Source organism: Ambystoma mexicanum, chromosome 2p (genome assembly GCF_040938575.1).
Source record: "Ambystoma mexicanum isolate Mex_15411 chromosome 2p, UKY_AmexF1_1, whole genome shotgun sequence".
Classification (NCBI taxonomy): Eukaryota; Metazoa; Chordata; class Amphibia; order Caudata; family Ambystomatidae; genus Ambystoma; species Ambystoma mexicanum.
Window position 1 is genome coordinate 7,186,468 of NC_090923.1, and position 15,064 is coordinate 7,201,531.

The 15,064-nt window shown below is 46.9% G+C and overlaps 1 protein-coding gene across 1 annotated transcript in view; it reads left to right on the forward strand.

Annotated features, from left to right (window-relative positions):
• The window catches only part of LOC138567658 (zinc finger protein 585A-like), a 198,563-nt gene extending 186,072 nt beyond the window's left edge, over window positions 1-12,491 (forward strand). The window contains exon 6 of the mRNA XM_069646131.1: window positions 6,432-12,491. Coding sequence (XP_069502232.1) covers window positions 6,432-7,711 — 1,280 coding nt within the window. The 3' untranslated portion in view covers window positions 7,712-12,491. The remainder of the gene's footprint in view (window positions 1-6,431) is intronic.
• The last annotated feature ends 2,573 nt before the right edge of the window (window positions 12,492-15,064 follow it).

Here is a 15,064-nt window from a genome sequence, read left to right on the forward strand (position 1 = left end):
ATGCAAATGTTTTTTCCGAACACCAGAATTTGCAGATCGACCCAAAGACTGCCTAATTACATTCCCCACATAATAGCAAAAGGAATCATTAGTGTACACTGTTTTTTTTCCCATAGCTAAAGGTGGTAAAATCCGACGGGAAATCTGCATTCAATTTCACAACATTGCCTTTATGCCAAATGATTCTCGTTTTTGCCACATTAACCTGTAAATTGAATCATAATGAAGAAAAACACCCTCCTGTATATGAATGCGCCACACAACGGAATTGCGTCGTCGTCACACCCAAATGCACATCGGTGATAACCCTAGATCAATGAGTCGTGTTTCGGGTTAAATCCCCTGCATGTTTGTGGTTCTTCAGTCGTCGTAGTAAGCTTACTACAACGACGTAAGCTTACTATGACGACGTGAAGAACCACAAACATGCAGGGGATTTAACCCAGTTATTAGGTGCATCTACAGACTGCGCAAATAAAACTGTTCATTTCTGGAACAGAGCCCTGAAACACGTGTCACCGATACAGGGCTATCAATGTAGCATGCATTTTGAACTGAGTGTGACAATAAACACTTGTTCAGAATCACGCAATTCCTTTGTGTGGCGCATTCCTATACAGGAGGGTGTTTTTCTTCATTATGATTCAAGTTTAGAGGTGGGGTCTGGGCCTCTAACCCTCCTGGAAGTGCGACACAATCATAGACGATTAAGTTATAATTGGGTCGCAGAGTAACTTCAAGTTGTTGAATAATTAACACCAAGTTTTCAGTATATAACCTGTAAATTGGATTCACAAAAAGTATCACACGCATTACTCCACACCCCCACACATTTTAGCTGTAGAATCTTGTGGTTACTACATCTGGTTCTCAGCAGTTTATAGTCCATTGCCGAATTCATCATTGGTGCAGAGAAAAAAATATCATGAATTACAGTGGTAAACACACCTGAACCAAGTAAAGTGATCCGAGTCATTCTTCAAAAGATCTCAGGCATTATGAAGACCCCATGTCTCTAAAAAGTGTCCCCATATGCGACCCTGTTGTATTCATTCTCTGCCAGAGTCAGATTTGTAGAGGGTGGAAGTTCAACAAAAAATACCTTCAGCTTAAGCTTACGTATTAATTTGTGTAGTTCGTCTTGAGTATTAAACCTACTGGTACTATACGTGGGCACATACTTCAGACCTTTTTTAAGTCTTTGAATTTCATGATTAGACAGTCTCCTTTTGGATAAGTTAACCACTAATTCCGCTGTGTTTGGAATCTGGTTTGCATTCCTTGATTTCTTTCCTTGGCCCCCTCCTCGTCCTTTTCCTTTTTGATTAGTGGTTTTTCTTGTTGCACCTGAAGTGCTTGCTGTTTGACTATCTGTTGTTGTGTTGTCTCTTGGTTCTGTGGTATCAGATTTGGAACTGCTATTATCTGTGGATGTCTTACTGGGTCTAGCTCCTTGAAACTGACACTTGTCGGCCCATGTCTAGACCTGATTATTTAAATATTCATATGTATCCTGCTTAAATTTCTTACCCTTACAGGCTTCTAGATCTGTGTATCCCTCTAATTTGGTATTAATGTCTAACAATATTTCGCTGAAAGAAGCCGCATCCGTCAAATCAGTGATTTCTTAACTCAATGTTTCAATTTCTTTGTCAAGTTGTGCTATGTTGTTAGATAATTCTTGAATAGTCAATAGAGTTAAGTCCAGGGAACATTTGTTCAATATCTGCTCCCATCTGGCCACAAAATCTTTGCTTTCTTTACAAAGGGTTGGTCATAACGGAACCCTTAGTCCTCTCGGAATCCTTTGAGCTTTGTAATATCTTCCTAATGTAGCTGAGTTAAGTTTCCTATTAATTGCTTTGTGAATTGCGTATTGTAAGTGCTTGATTTTGCTTTGCGGATTAGTAGTAGCTGTGCTTGATATAGTCGTCTCCTTGATCAGTCTTAGGATCGCATCTGCTTTGTCAGCTGTGAAGCCGAGGGTGGTTGCTCTATTCTCTGTAAGATGATCAATTTCCTCATAAGACATGTTAGGGGTGCGTCCACTCAAAGAAATACACAGATGTAATTTATAAGAGTGGGGGGTGTGCACAGCAATTTTTTCAATGTATTCCTTAATTATTTGTTGAATTTGTGTCTGCGTGGGGTGCAAACCCAGTAAAAAAGGTGCCTCCACTCCACAATAGTGAGAAAAGGGCCTTGGCTAATGAGCCAGCAGTGTGGGCTGCACTCCCTAGATAATACAGATCAGCCATGACCTAGTATAAGGGGTCACAATTATGATTATATTTTTACACTGTCCTATGCATCTAGACAATATTCTGATGAGTTTGTTCCATACGAACTATGTGTCAACATACATGCACTATTTTGTTGGATATTCACTTCACTTTTCCCACCCCAACATGGCTGTCCTGAACACATGGTCCAGCTCCATGGTAACCATGAGTTTACATTTACAGTAACGCACAACTACAGACTTGTTTGCTGTGGTGTTGGCGTATCACTGCAGGAATGCGATTTGAGTATATCGAACTCTGGTTAGTTATACACTATTCTATTCACAATATAAGGCACACTATTCTATTCACAATATAAGGCATGTACACGTATTAAACGAGTGCTGATTTACACCTAGGACGTGCATACGATTATCGGCACAGCCAGCAGGAAGAATTCGTACAGTGCCCCGCACGAAGTCTACATAATGCCAAACCTTTGGGTAAGATGCACTTTATACTGTCATCTAAATACATGATAGTGACAGACAAGTTTTACATTTAGCCCTTATTAACAGTGACGAGCGGACACAAAGATAGCATAGCTGGACATTCTTTCTCCGTGGATGACGGAGACTCCTTCACAGAACGTAAGCTACACTTACTAAGTATGTAGGTCAGTAGGTAGATTATTCACTCTACAGAACAAATTATGAGTCAGTTACCATATGTACAGCATTTAACAGGACTTTTTTTTACTTTCCTTTTTGGTGCACACACACTGAATATTCTGACGAAATGGAAATATTTATTTTAATTTTAGTTTTACTTTGGTTCTTTCAATATCATGATTTCGAGCTTCTTGATAAAGATGGAACCGGCCCTGATGAAAGACTGTGATGTACGAAATGCATGGGCCCTTGTCTAGGCAAAGTTGAAAATAACGACAATTGAGTAAAGAGATTGATTGAAGAATAAATCGCAACTGGTGTGAAGAAACACAAATCAGTGTAATTTATCAAGATGAAGGAAGTCAAAAAATATATTCATATGTTTTTTGGCATTTGGGAGTGCCGCTAGCTCATTACCAAGGTCCTTTTCTCACTAGTGAAGACAGTGGCGATTTCTCCTCTCCTGGTGAAGGGATCAACTCAATGTCACTGCATCTCGTCGCAAGGCAGAGGAAGGCACAGCAGCAGGGCACCCACAAAGTTGGGCGACACGGTGCCCATGTGTACACGGGTTCAGGCATACTCTCCTAATTCCAGACCTAGGGCACCTAGGTGTACGAAACACGGCTAGAGAGTGCCTTGGACCAGTACTTACAATCTCCAAAGTCTCAAGAGTTAACTCGAGGCGGTGGCAGGTCCGGGGCAAAGGTCCTGCGCAAGCTGGTCAGTTCACTGGTTGGTCCCGGGGACACATCCGAAAAGGCTCACTTGCAGGTAAAGGTGGTGGTGCTGTGAATAGTTGTTCCCACTATTTAAATGGGTTGAAGCGCCTTTGCAGACCTAGTTCGATCAGAGGCAGAAGGGTCCTGCGGGACAACAGCGGGCTCATGGTGCCAAACTTTCCAGTGAGTCACCAGCGGTTCCTTGACTCAGCTTCTTAGCTTCAGGATGCATGGGTCCTATCCTAGGTTCAGTGAGAACTCAAGAGATTGACCTGGTGTGGGTGTTTGGGCCCTTATATTATCCAGAATCTCCTTCGTGCCAAAATGAAGAGGACCCAATGAGAGACCTGCTCACATACAGCCATGCCAGACGTGGACCAATCACGGACTGCGGTGGTCCCAGTCATTCCCAGCACACCAGACTCTCTGGCACCCAGGATGTGTATTGGAACTAGACAGTCCAGCCCACATCCTGGAAGCACAAACACAAGGCATGCAGAAGCCTGCGAAAGGTTGCAGTTTCGTGGGAGAATGCATGACCAAATAAGCACTGGCCCGTGTCAGCTCCACCTGGGGAAGGCAAAGGGACAAGATGGCCAAAGGAAAGAACAAAGGATCTTGTGGAATGGCTATTTTGGGGCCAAGCCACTGTCCAAGGCCAAACGTGGTAAACGCGATATGGACCGAAAGAAAGGGTTAAACATATGTGAAAATTAACAGCTGTCAACAGCTCTGTCCAAGGCACATCAGTAGTTCAACATAAATCATTTGAGGGTGTCTAGGGCCTTAGAAAATGAAATGAAAGGAAGACCCCCGCGCACTATACTGTAAGGTACTTTCTGCACTGGTAAACATGTTGCAGAGAACTTGCAACAAAGTGAAAGACTAAGGGAAACCAAGTCTCCCAGTACTGACTGTCTTCAAGGGCATGTCAGTTTCCACATAACAAAGTGATCGAAAATTCAGCGGAGTGCAGCAGAAGCCTGGGCTCCACTGGCAAAAATCAGGCTAAGATGGTCCGACAATAGCAACAAGTTGGGGGAGGGGGGCCCAACTGGAGGGAAAATTACATGTAAATGGAAATCTTTCCCATCAGCGTGCACACGCACATACACGCACGCAAGTACATACATTGTATTTCTTGAAGTTGCAAGAAGGGGAAGCCAAAAAGGGAATTGATTGCATCGGTTCTCCTAAAACTACTGCTTGGGTCCCATACCGGAATGCTCATAGTTTCTCATATAGTCTGTCACACAACGAATAATCTAGGACTGTCTGAAAGACAGGCAGACAACTGGCGGCCCGCTCATCATGGGGTGACTAACTATGCATACTATTCACAAGTACATAAATCTTATTCCAGGATCAATGCCATATAGGACACAAACAACTGGTGTGTAATCAGTAAATGGTGCTGATCTCTTCTTGGATATTTACAATGTTGGGGCTGCATTCCCATTGGTTACTGGAGATGTCATGAAAGCAATCCTTCCTCACAGTGCAGCGGGTACAGGGGCTGCTGAGATGCAACCTAGGGTGCAATAATCAGAGTCCACAAAAAAGGGGGGGTCTGGATCGGGTTATGGGAAACTGGCAAGTAACAGGCCCATTTACACCCACTCAACAATGAAACCGTGTGTCTTCCCCCTCCTGAACGCTACCCAGTGGTATATATAAAAGGCAACAAAAGTGGTATCCCTTTGGCAAATTATCTTCAGTACATGGCAATGGGGCATATGTATAAAAAAAAAGTAGGAGGGGAGTCTACCGTACAATTTGCCTTATTGCTTTCTATCAGTCTGTGTTTGGGTGAATATACATTTGCCTAAATGTAAGGCAGTAATCTGTGATTACAAAATAGACAAACATGTGCCCGATTGGTGTCAAACTGCTGACCTAGTGTCAAACACCTGCCTTTATCGTTTGTTTATGGAAATCTGGCGCTTTCAAACTACTTTAGTCATTTCTGAATAAATAAAATGGTAGAATGTATATACACGGCCCTGATCATTAAAGTTCCCACTTAAATTGTGTTCACCCTATGTTTCATTCTCCTATTCTTGGATACTAAAATGGTCTTCGTAAAAATCATTTCCTCTGTCTCCATCAGATTATGTTATCATCAGAGAACCACTACTCTGCCGTCTAGACTTTGTGTCCCCAATAGATGGCACCCTAGTATTCAAAGTCTTATAAGCTACTGTGTGAGTAATTAACTAGTGCACATCACTACTACTGAGAACCAGTCTGCCTTTTACATGTGATGCCTGTGATTGTGTTGCAACATTCTCCTTTTATTTCAACAGGTGACTGATGCCCCAGAAATGCAACCGCAGTGACTGTTAGATTCTCTGGACTGATGCAGTGAAAAGCGTCATTATTAGAATATGCAACTTACAAGCACCTGACAAGTGTGCAAGTTTGGGTTCCAGCTGTCAGGCTTCTGTCCATGCAACTCCTTCCTGGCTACATCCAGTAACCAAGCTTGTTTCTTCTGTCAATCCTGGGGTTGAGGGATAGTGGGCATGACAACCACAATGTTTGATGTGCAGTAAGAAATGACATTTTTTTTTTTACTAGTATTCCTGATAACACACATGTGAGTGTTATTTTATATGCATTCTGAATGTAAAGGTACTTTCTAATGTGACTGGACAAAATGTATCCTTGGGCTGAATGTTTTAAAACTTTCAGTCAGAGGAAAAATCGTGTTTGTCACCAGAAATGTTCTTCACACGAGAGCTCATTTGTGCTCTGAATTTGGCAAAAGATTCAGTGGGAAGTGTCCTCTTATTAAGCACCTGATGCAGTAAATTGACGAGAAACCTTACACATGCACAGAATAGGGGAAAAGTTGCCATCTCAAGAACATAGATATTGCCCACGTGAGAACATGGGTGAACAACCTTATCCGTTCACTGAATTTGAGAATAGTGTCCATTTGCATGATACACCTGTCTGCCCCCAAACAATGCATACAGGTGAAACACATCTCCTGTGCACTGAATGTGGGAAAGGGTTTGCTCAGAAGGAACATCTTACTATCCACCAGAGAACACACATAGGTGAGAAACCTCACGAGTGCACTGAATGTGGGAAAGGGTTCGCTGGGAAACAAGATCTTACTCGTCGCCAGAGAACACATACAGGTGGGAAACATCATGTGTGCAATGAATGTGGGAAAGGGTTTGCTCAGAAGGGAGGTCTTATTCACCACCAGAGAACACATACAGGCGAGAAACCTCATGTGTGTACTGAATGTGGGAAAGGGTTTGCTCAGAAGGGAAGTCTTATTCATCACCAGAGAACACATACAGGCGAGAAACCTCATGTGTGTACTGAATGTGGGAAAGGGTTTGCTCGGAAGGAAGGTCTTATTTGCCACCAGAGAACACATACAGGTGAGAAACCTCATGTGTGCACTGAATGTGGGAAAGGGTTTGCTCTGAAGGGAGCTCTTATTATCCACCAGAGAGCACATACAGGTGAGAAACCTTATGTGTGCACTGAATGTGGGAAAGGGTTTGCTCAGAAGGGACATCTTATTAGCCACCAGAGAACACATACAGGTGAGAAACTGTATGAGTGCACTGAATGTGGGAAAGGGTTTGCTAGGAAACAAGATCTTACTCGTCACCAGAGAACACATACAGATGAGAAACCTCATGAGTGCACTGAATGTGGGAAAGGGTTTGCTCTGAAGGGAGATCTTACTATCCACCAGAGAACACATACAGGTGATAAACGTCATGAATGCACTGAATGTGGGAAAGGGTTTGCTGGGAAACGAGATCTTACTCTTCACCAGAGAACGCACACAGGTGAGAAACCTCATGAGTGCACTGAATGTGGAAAAGGGTTTGCTCAGAAGGGACAACTTATTTGTCACCAGAGAATACATACAGGAGAGAAACCTCATGTGTGCACTGAATGCGGGAAAGGGTTTGCTGCGAAACACGATCTTAAGCACCACCAGCGAACACATACAGTTGAGAAACGTCATGTGTGCCCAGAAATTGTGTGTGCAGAACATGGAAAGAGCTGCATTGTGAACAGTAACCTTATTAGGCACCAGATAAACATGTGTGAGGCGTGAATGTGGAAAATACTCCAGTGTTCTCATCTGCCAGACGAGAGGACATGTGGTGAAGTCCCCTCTGCAATTGAAGCTTCAGAGAGGAGGTGGTGATTCTTCAATGGGCCTGACTTTGGCATGGCTATTTACTAAAACTGTGAACTTATCACCACAGCTGTTCCCAGTTTCCTTTGGCACACAAATGGTGGCTGATTATGATTGGTTGAATTCCTGCTATTTCAAATGCAGACCTTATGGAATATTCTAAAAGGAGACTGTACTTTCTGTACTAAGGTACCCATCCTATACAACACTTTGCCTAAGGAACTCATGCAGATTAATGTGCAACAGCATTTTGAAAAAGTTTAAAGACTCAGTAGTTGAATCAATAACTATAGACACTCTTTGGATTTATTTGGGGAACTGTCCTATGAATTATTTTCTAAGTGGCCACCTAGCACTAAATGAGTAGTCATTTGTGTAGATGGTGCAAGAGAACATATGCAGATGAGAGCCCGCGTTGGTGAAGTGATTGTGGGAAACCTTTCTAATTCTCTTGGACCTCTCTGTTTGCTTTGACGCCATTAATCATCAGCTCCTACTTAATCTATGAGATGCCTGCACTGGGATTCAGACTTATCCTTTGTACAATCCTTGCAGGATAATAGAGCATTAGCGGTAATGATGCTGCATTTGATATCAGAGTCCCTTATTAACAGCCTGATCCTCTTCTGCTTATTTGGGAGCTCAGCAAAGGTATCACTATACCAGCTGTCTGATAACTGTGAACGAGTGAATGGTTTCTCAGTGACTGACCAGTACATATTGGTTGTTGGGGTTGCACCGGGCACTTGGCATGCTTCCCTGGCATTCCTCCGAGCTTGGTGCTCACGCCATCTGCCTGTGAGCTCTCACTTGTATCTGAGATGCTGTGGCTGGCAGCAGTTTATTCCCAGATTAAAAGAATAGTGTGCTCTAAAATATTATTGGCTAAAAAGATGGCCCATAATCAAAAATATATCTAAAATATATTTTTAAACAAAGTCCCTATGTAAAGTATTGAGCAAATGAAGCTCAAACTCAAAAATGTGAAGCACTAGGAGGCATCCATTTTGTGAAATGGATGCCTCCTGTGCTTGCCCCTGCGGCACTAATGAAGCAAAAGGCAGCCAGCTGTAATAAACAAAAGCTACCACTGGGTGGCTTTTGCTTCATTGGTGCCGGAGACCAGAGACTGCAGGCAGGAAAGCTGCATCTGGGTAAGGGCTTATTTCTTTTTTTAACTTAGCACTAGCTGCAGTTTTCTTTCCAAGTTTGGAGGAACATGGAAAACTTAGAAAGAAAACCGCAGCTTTTAAAATGTTGTATTTATGTTTGCGGTGGCTTCTGCTTGTAGCCCCCTGGGCTCCAAGCGGAGGCTACCGCAAACATAAATACAACGTTGTATTATTTGAAAACGCTGTGATTTTCATTCCAAATTTCTCGCGTTCCTCTGAGCCGGGGGAGCCCGAGAAACTTAGAAAGAGAAACCGCAGCATTTTTAAATACAACTGCGTTCTATTTCTGCCTGCCGTGGATTTCACTTTCAGTCCCCTGGGCTCCCCCAGGGTAGCCCAGGAGACTCCAAGCGAAAGGTGCCGCAGTGAGAAATGCAACATTGTTGTATTTGCAAATTCCGCTGTATTTACAAATACAGGAACGTTATTATTCTGACAGCGGCGGCTTTTGCTTGGTGTCTCCCGGAGCCCAGGAGACTCCACGCGAAAGCCGCCACGGTCAGAAATACGTTCTTGTATTTGATTTCCGTGGTTTTCCAACCAAGGCAATCACAAATACAACAACGTTGTATTTGTAATTGCTGTCCCTTTGCTTTTTGCCTTCATTTTGTTTTCTGTGCTTCCCTGGGCTTGGGGAGCACCGAAAACGTAAAATGAAAGTGAAGGCAGCCTCCTCAGCTCATGCAGCTCTGCTCTGGCTGCCGTAAACAAAAGCTCCCAGTAGGGGGCTTTTGCTGCTTGTTTAGTGCCGCCAGGGCAGAGCTTAACATGAGCTGAGGAGGCTGCCTGAAATGGCTAAATGGATGCTCCCATGTAAACGCTTTGAGCCTCGTTTGCTCAAAAGTGTTTAAATAGGAACTTTCATTAAAAATATGTTTAAAGTATGTTTTAGGGGCAAGATCTTAATAAAGCCACCTGTTCAATAATAATTTGAGATGAAATTGCACGGGTAAGGGCTTAGGTCATTCTGTGGCCGTGAAGGTTTTCCATCGAAGCCGAGCAGGCAATCGCTCTTATAATCCAGTCCTTCATGATCCGCACATTTTCAAGTGCTAGTATTATAATCCGAACCTGGATTGTATAGTTTAACCTCTCAGAGGAATGCATTGCCCTTGAGCCATCCCTTCTCACAAGAGGGGTAACTACGCTGCTCCGTAAGAGCAGAGGCGCCGTCGTTGCCGAGCAGGCAAACGGATCTCGATCAAGTAGCCCAGTACTTGCACATCAAATAGTGAACATAGAGGTTACATCCCTCTTTAGCCAGTGAGCAAACTGGGTTATACATGTCCTAAAAAACCCAGATACCCTCTTCCTTCGTACGGTCCTACCCCTTATGTCCCCTAGGGCAAAGAAGGATACCCAGGACTGTGCAATCAATGTCGAGAGGGTTAGCTCACAAAACAAGAGGATGGCACTGTCTCCCAAGACCGCCCCCCTGATGAGGGAAGAAGGCTAAGGTTCTTAACACCTCATGAAGGCAAGTAGGGTCCGCCAAATTAACTGACACAGAAACCAAGAACCATGCATTAGGGGAGATATATATTAAAAAAACAGGATATGAGGAACAGACCAGAACTGTGGGTACACCCCCTAACCTGCGAACTTAACCCCTTCAGGGGAGGAGAAACCTAAAGGAAAACGGACTGAGTTGTCCTGAACTTACCTAACGGAAAAAGAGAGAGAGAGGGGTAATTAAGCAGACATTTCTTTTCCCCCGTAAAGGCACATGAAATATCATTCTAGTACAGGATTGTGCCTGAATGATGGCTGGATAGGAAGGCCCAAGCCCCCTCTAGGTCATTTAACAACCTCCTCCACCAACCCCTGTCTTTTCTTTGAAGGATAAAGTGAGAAAACAAATAAAACAAACAAAATAGTTGTTTAAACAAAGAGAAGCGGCAATGCTTCACACACAGCTTGACCATTGCTGTGTCAAAGGAATACGCCAAGCAAGCGCACCACAAGCTGCTTACCCGAGCAGGGTATGGAAGTCAGCAGCACGCCAGGGAACAACCCTTGCATCCAAACTCGGGTGAAACCTGAAGCCGAGCAGGCAGCGGCACTCAAAATAAAGGTGCTGAAATTCTGACGCAAGATACCCAAAAATAGTGAGACACCTTGTAGTATTTTGTATTTCATTTCTAAAATGTAAAGGTGGTGCATGGCGCTCCCCTCACCTGCGCTTCAGTAAGCAAAGCTGTTGCCAGGGCGCGCATGGGGTTTGAAATGGGAGACCCATATGTGGAAGCCTGCACCTTTCCCATAAGGATTACTTTAAAGGGAAAAACCCCTTTTTATCTCATTTGGTATAAAGTGAACAATTTAGCATTCATAAGTCAGCAATTATATATATAGCGCTACAAACCCACAGGTATCCGAGCGCTGCTCAACCCTACCCCTGGGTCAGGGCAGCGTATAAGAAAGGAAAATTCCCTTATGGATAAATTCAAAAATTTGACATGCATAATTCAGCATAAAAAGATTTAAATTTGTTTTTAAATAATGCCAAGGATGTTCCAGACCTTGGATTAGAACTCAGGTCTCCAGCAATCCAAGACCAAGCACTTACCATTTGAGCCACTGGTGGCTGTACTAGCTACAGGAGAAAAAAAGCGCTGCTCAGCCCTACCCCTTGGCTGTGCGTGCGAGGTCCGAAGCAAAGGTTTCAAAGACCTGTGCTGACAAAGACTCTCAAAATAAAAGAAAACATAACTGGGCGCACTAGGCACACCAACCCACGCGTGACAGGCCTGTAAGCAACAGCTTCTAAATGGGCCTCACGCGAAAAATAAACAAGATAAACAAAGGGTGTGCACGGTAGGTCTGAAGCCCAGGCTTCAAAGACCCAGCACAGCTGACATTCTGTACATAAATCACGCTGGACAGGCCTGAAGCTAAAGCTTTAGCGTCCACAAGGGCCCATGCGACTGCTCGCATTATCTCAGAAAGAAAGTAAAATAAACACACAGCTCGGCGCTGCCAGGCACCCCAAACCCATAAAAGGAACCATACTGCAGGAAGAAGCACGGGCGCTCGTGGCCCATTAATTCTGTTAGACGCCACAAAGTAAGTGGCCGTTCAAATAAAACAGCAAATAAATTTAAAATAAGGAAACACAATTTTCCAAAGTGAAAGCTGCAAGGCACACATATATATGCAACACCAATTAATATGGCAAACACTGACTAACATGTAAGATACAACTGAAAGGGGTGACTTAGCTCTGTGGTGTCAGCAGCAAAGAAAGAGGGGTTGGGGTTAGAGTAATGTATATATATAGAGGAGGCTCCCTGCTCATTGGTTCCCTGCAGGGCATGACCTGTCCTCCATGATGGTTTGGGGAGGTCCCCATGCATGGACATTGAACTCTTATCTAGTTCTGTTGTTGAAACTTTTTGTTTGTAAAGTTTTTTCTTTGCTGCTGTGGTTTCAGAGTAAAGATGGAAATGCATAATATGAAGCCTCCTGTCATGCCATAGAATCTGATTTGTATGTACGCCAATAAAGTAAGACGTGCAATCCAACTCGGTGTGTCTGTCCTTAATTTCGTATGCCCCCTCCAGGTATAAGACCTTGTAACCAGCGGACTCACCGCCAAGCCTCCTGCACGCCCATTCGTTTCAATGGGCCTCTCACCCGCCAAAAATAAAATCGGGTGCTTTCACCCGCCTTTGCGACACAAATGGTTGAGAGCTATGGCAAAGGCCCATTCCTTTAAGTGATTCTGAGAGCACATTCATTTGTTTATTCATTCATTCATTCAATCACTGAAACTTGGCAGCAATGGGGAAGTGAACATTTCCCTGTGGATTATTGTTGTGTTTCTTGAATTGCCCCTGAGGCGCCACTCAGGAGTATCCTGAGCACGCGCAGAAATGTCTGAGCACTGAGCATGCGCGGCCACTTTCTGATCACGTGCCTTCAGTTACGCGCAGGAGAAAGACTTCCGGGTTAGGTGCATGGAGGATGCGCAGGAGAGAGACCTGCGAGTTAGGTGCATGGCGCATGCGCAGACGCTTGCCGAGTACTGAGCATGCGCAGGAGAGTCTCCGGGTTAGGTGCATGGAGCATGCGCAGACGCTTGCTGAGTACTGAGCATGCGCAGGAGAGAGACTTCCGGGTTGTGGTGCACGGGAGCGTTCTCAGGGCTGGAGGAGAGTGGGCGGATGTGCAGCGCCTCTGCGAGCCTGAACCCCCTGGATCTGGGAAGGCGGGAAGCAGCAGCAGCAGCGGCGAGGAGGAGCCCCGAGTCTGCGGAGGAGGAGAAGGCAGCACTTCCGGGGACCGAGGTCAGTACACGCAGCCAGCCCCCCAAACTCCTCACCCCCCCGCGCGCCTGAATCCAGAGCCCAACTCATGGCCCCAGTCCCAGGCCTCAGAGGGTGGGGGGCCCCTCTCCCTGGTCTCCAGGCCCGTGAGCCAATGCCACAGGGGCGTGAGTCAGAACATGATGGGGGGCGGGGGGGCTACACTCGCAGAGGGTCATGGGGGAGCCCCCAATGGAAGCCCCCCCGTTCCATGAGCATCGAGCAGGACCTCTTAAGCTAGGCCAAGACTAAACTACACCCACTCTCCACAGGTGCCCCCCCCTTGCAGCTCTACATCTGCACCCACTCGCCACAGGTGCCCCCCCCTTGCAGCTCTACATCTGCACCCACTCGCCACAGGTGCCCCCCCCTTGCAGCTCTACATCTGCACCCACTCGCCACAGGTGCCCCCCCTTGCAGCTCTACATCTGCACCCACTCTCCACAGGTGCCCCCCCCTTGCAGCTCTACATCTGCACCCACTCGCCACAGGTGCCCCCCACTCGCCATAGGTGCCCCCCCCTTGCAGCTCTACATCTGCACCCGCTCTCCACAGGTGCCCCCCTCCCTTGCAGCTCTACATCTGCACCCACTCGCCACAGGTGCCCCCCTCCCTTGCAGCTGTACATCTGCACCCGCTCGCCACAGGTGCCCCCCTCCCTTGCAGCTGTACATCTGCACCCGCTCGCCACAGGTGCCCCCCCCCTTGCAGCTCTACATCTGCACCCGCTCGCCACAGGTGCCCCCCCCCTTGCAGCTCTACATCTGCACCCGCTCGCCACAGGTGCCCCCCCCTTGCAGCTCTACATCTGCACCCACTCGCCACAGGTGCCCCCCCTTGCAGCTCTACATCTGCACCCCCTCGCCACAGGTGCCCCCCCCTTGCAGCCCTACATCTGCACCCACTCGCCACAGGTGCCCCCCCCCTTGCAGCTCTAAATCTGCCCCCACTCGCCACAGGTGCACCCCCCTTGCAGCTCTACATCTGCCCCCACTCGCCACAGGTGCCCCCCCTTGCAGCTCTACATCTGCACCCACTCGCCACAGGTGCCCCCCCTTGCAGCTCTACATCTGCCCCCACTCGCCACATGTGCCCCCCCTTGCAGCTCTACATCTGCACCCACTCGCCACAGGTGCCCCCCCCCTTGCAGCTCTACATCTGCACCCACTCGCCACAGGTGCCCCCCCCTTGCAGCTCTACATCTGCACCCACTCTCCACAGGTGCCCCCCCTTGCAGCTCTACATCTGCACCCACTCGCCACAGGTGGCCCCCCCCTGCAGCTGTACATCTGCACCCACTCGCCACAGGTGCCCCCCCCTTGCAGCTGTACATCTGCACCCACTCGCCACAGGTGCCCCCCCTTGCAGCTCTACATCTGCACCCACTCGCCACAGGTTCCCCCCTTGCAGCTCTACATCTGCACCCACTCGCCACAGGTGCCCCCCCTTGCAGCTCTACATCTGCACCCACTCGCCACAGGTGCCCCCCCTTGCAGCTCTACATCTGCACCCACTCGCCACAGGTGCCCCCCCTTGCAGCTGTACATCTGCCCCCACTCGCCCCAGGTGCCCCCCCTTGCAGCTCTACATCTGCCCCCACTCGCCACAGGTGCCCCCCCCTTGCAGCTCTACATCTGCCCCCACTCGCCCCAGGTACCCCCCCTTGCAGCTGTACATCTGCCCCCACTCGCCACAGGTGCCCCCCCTTGCAGCTCTACATCTGCACCCACTCGCCACAGGTGCCCCCCTTGCAGCTGTACATCTGCACCCGCTCGCCCCAGGTGCCCCCC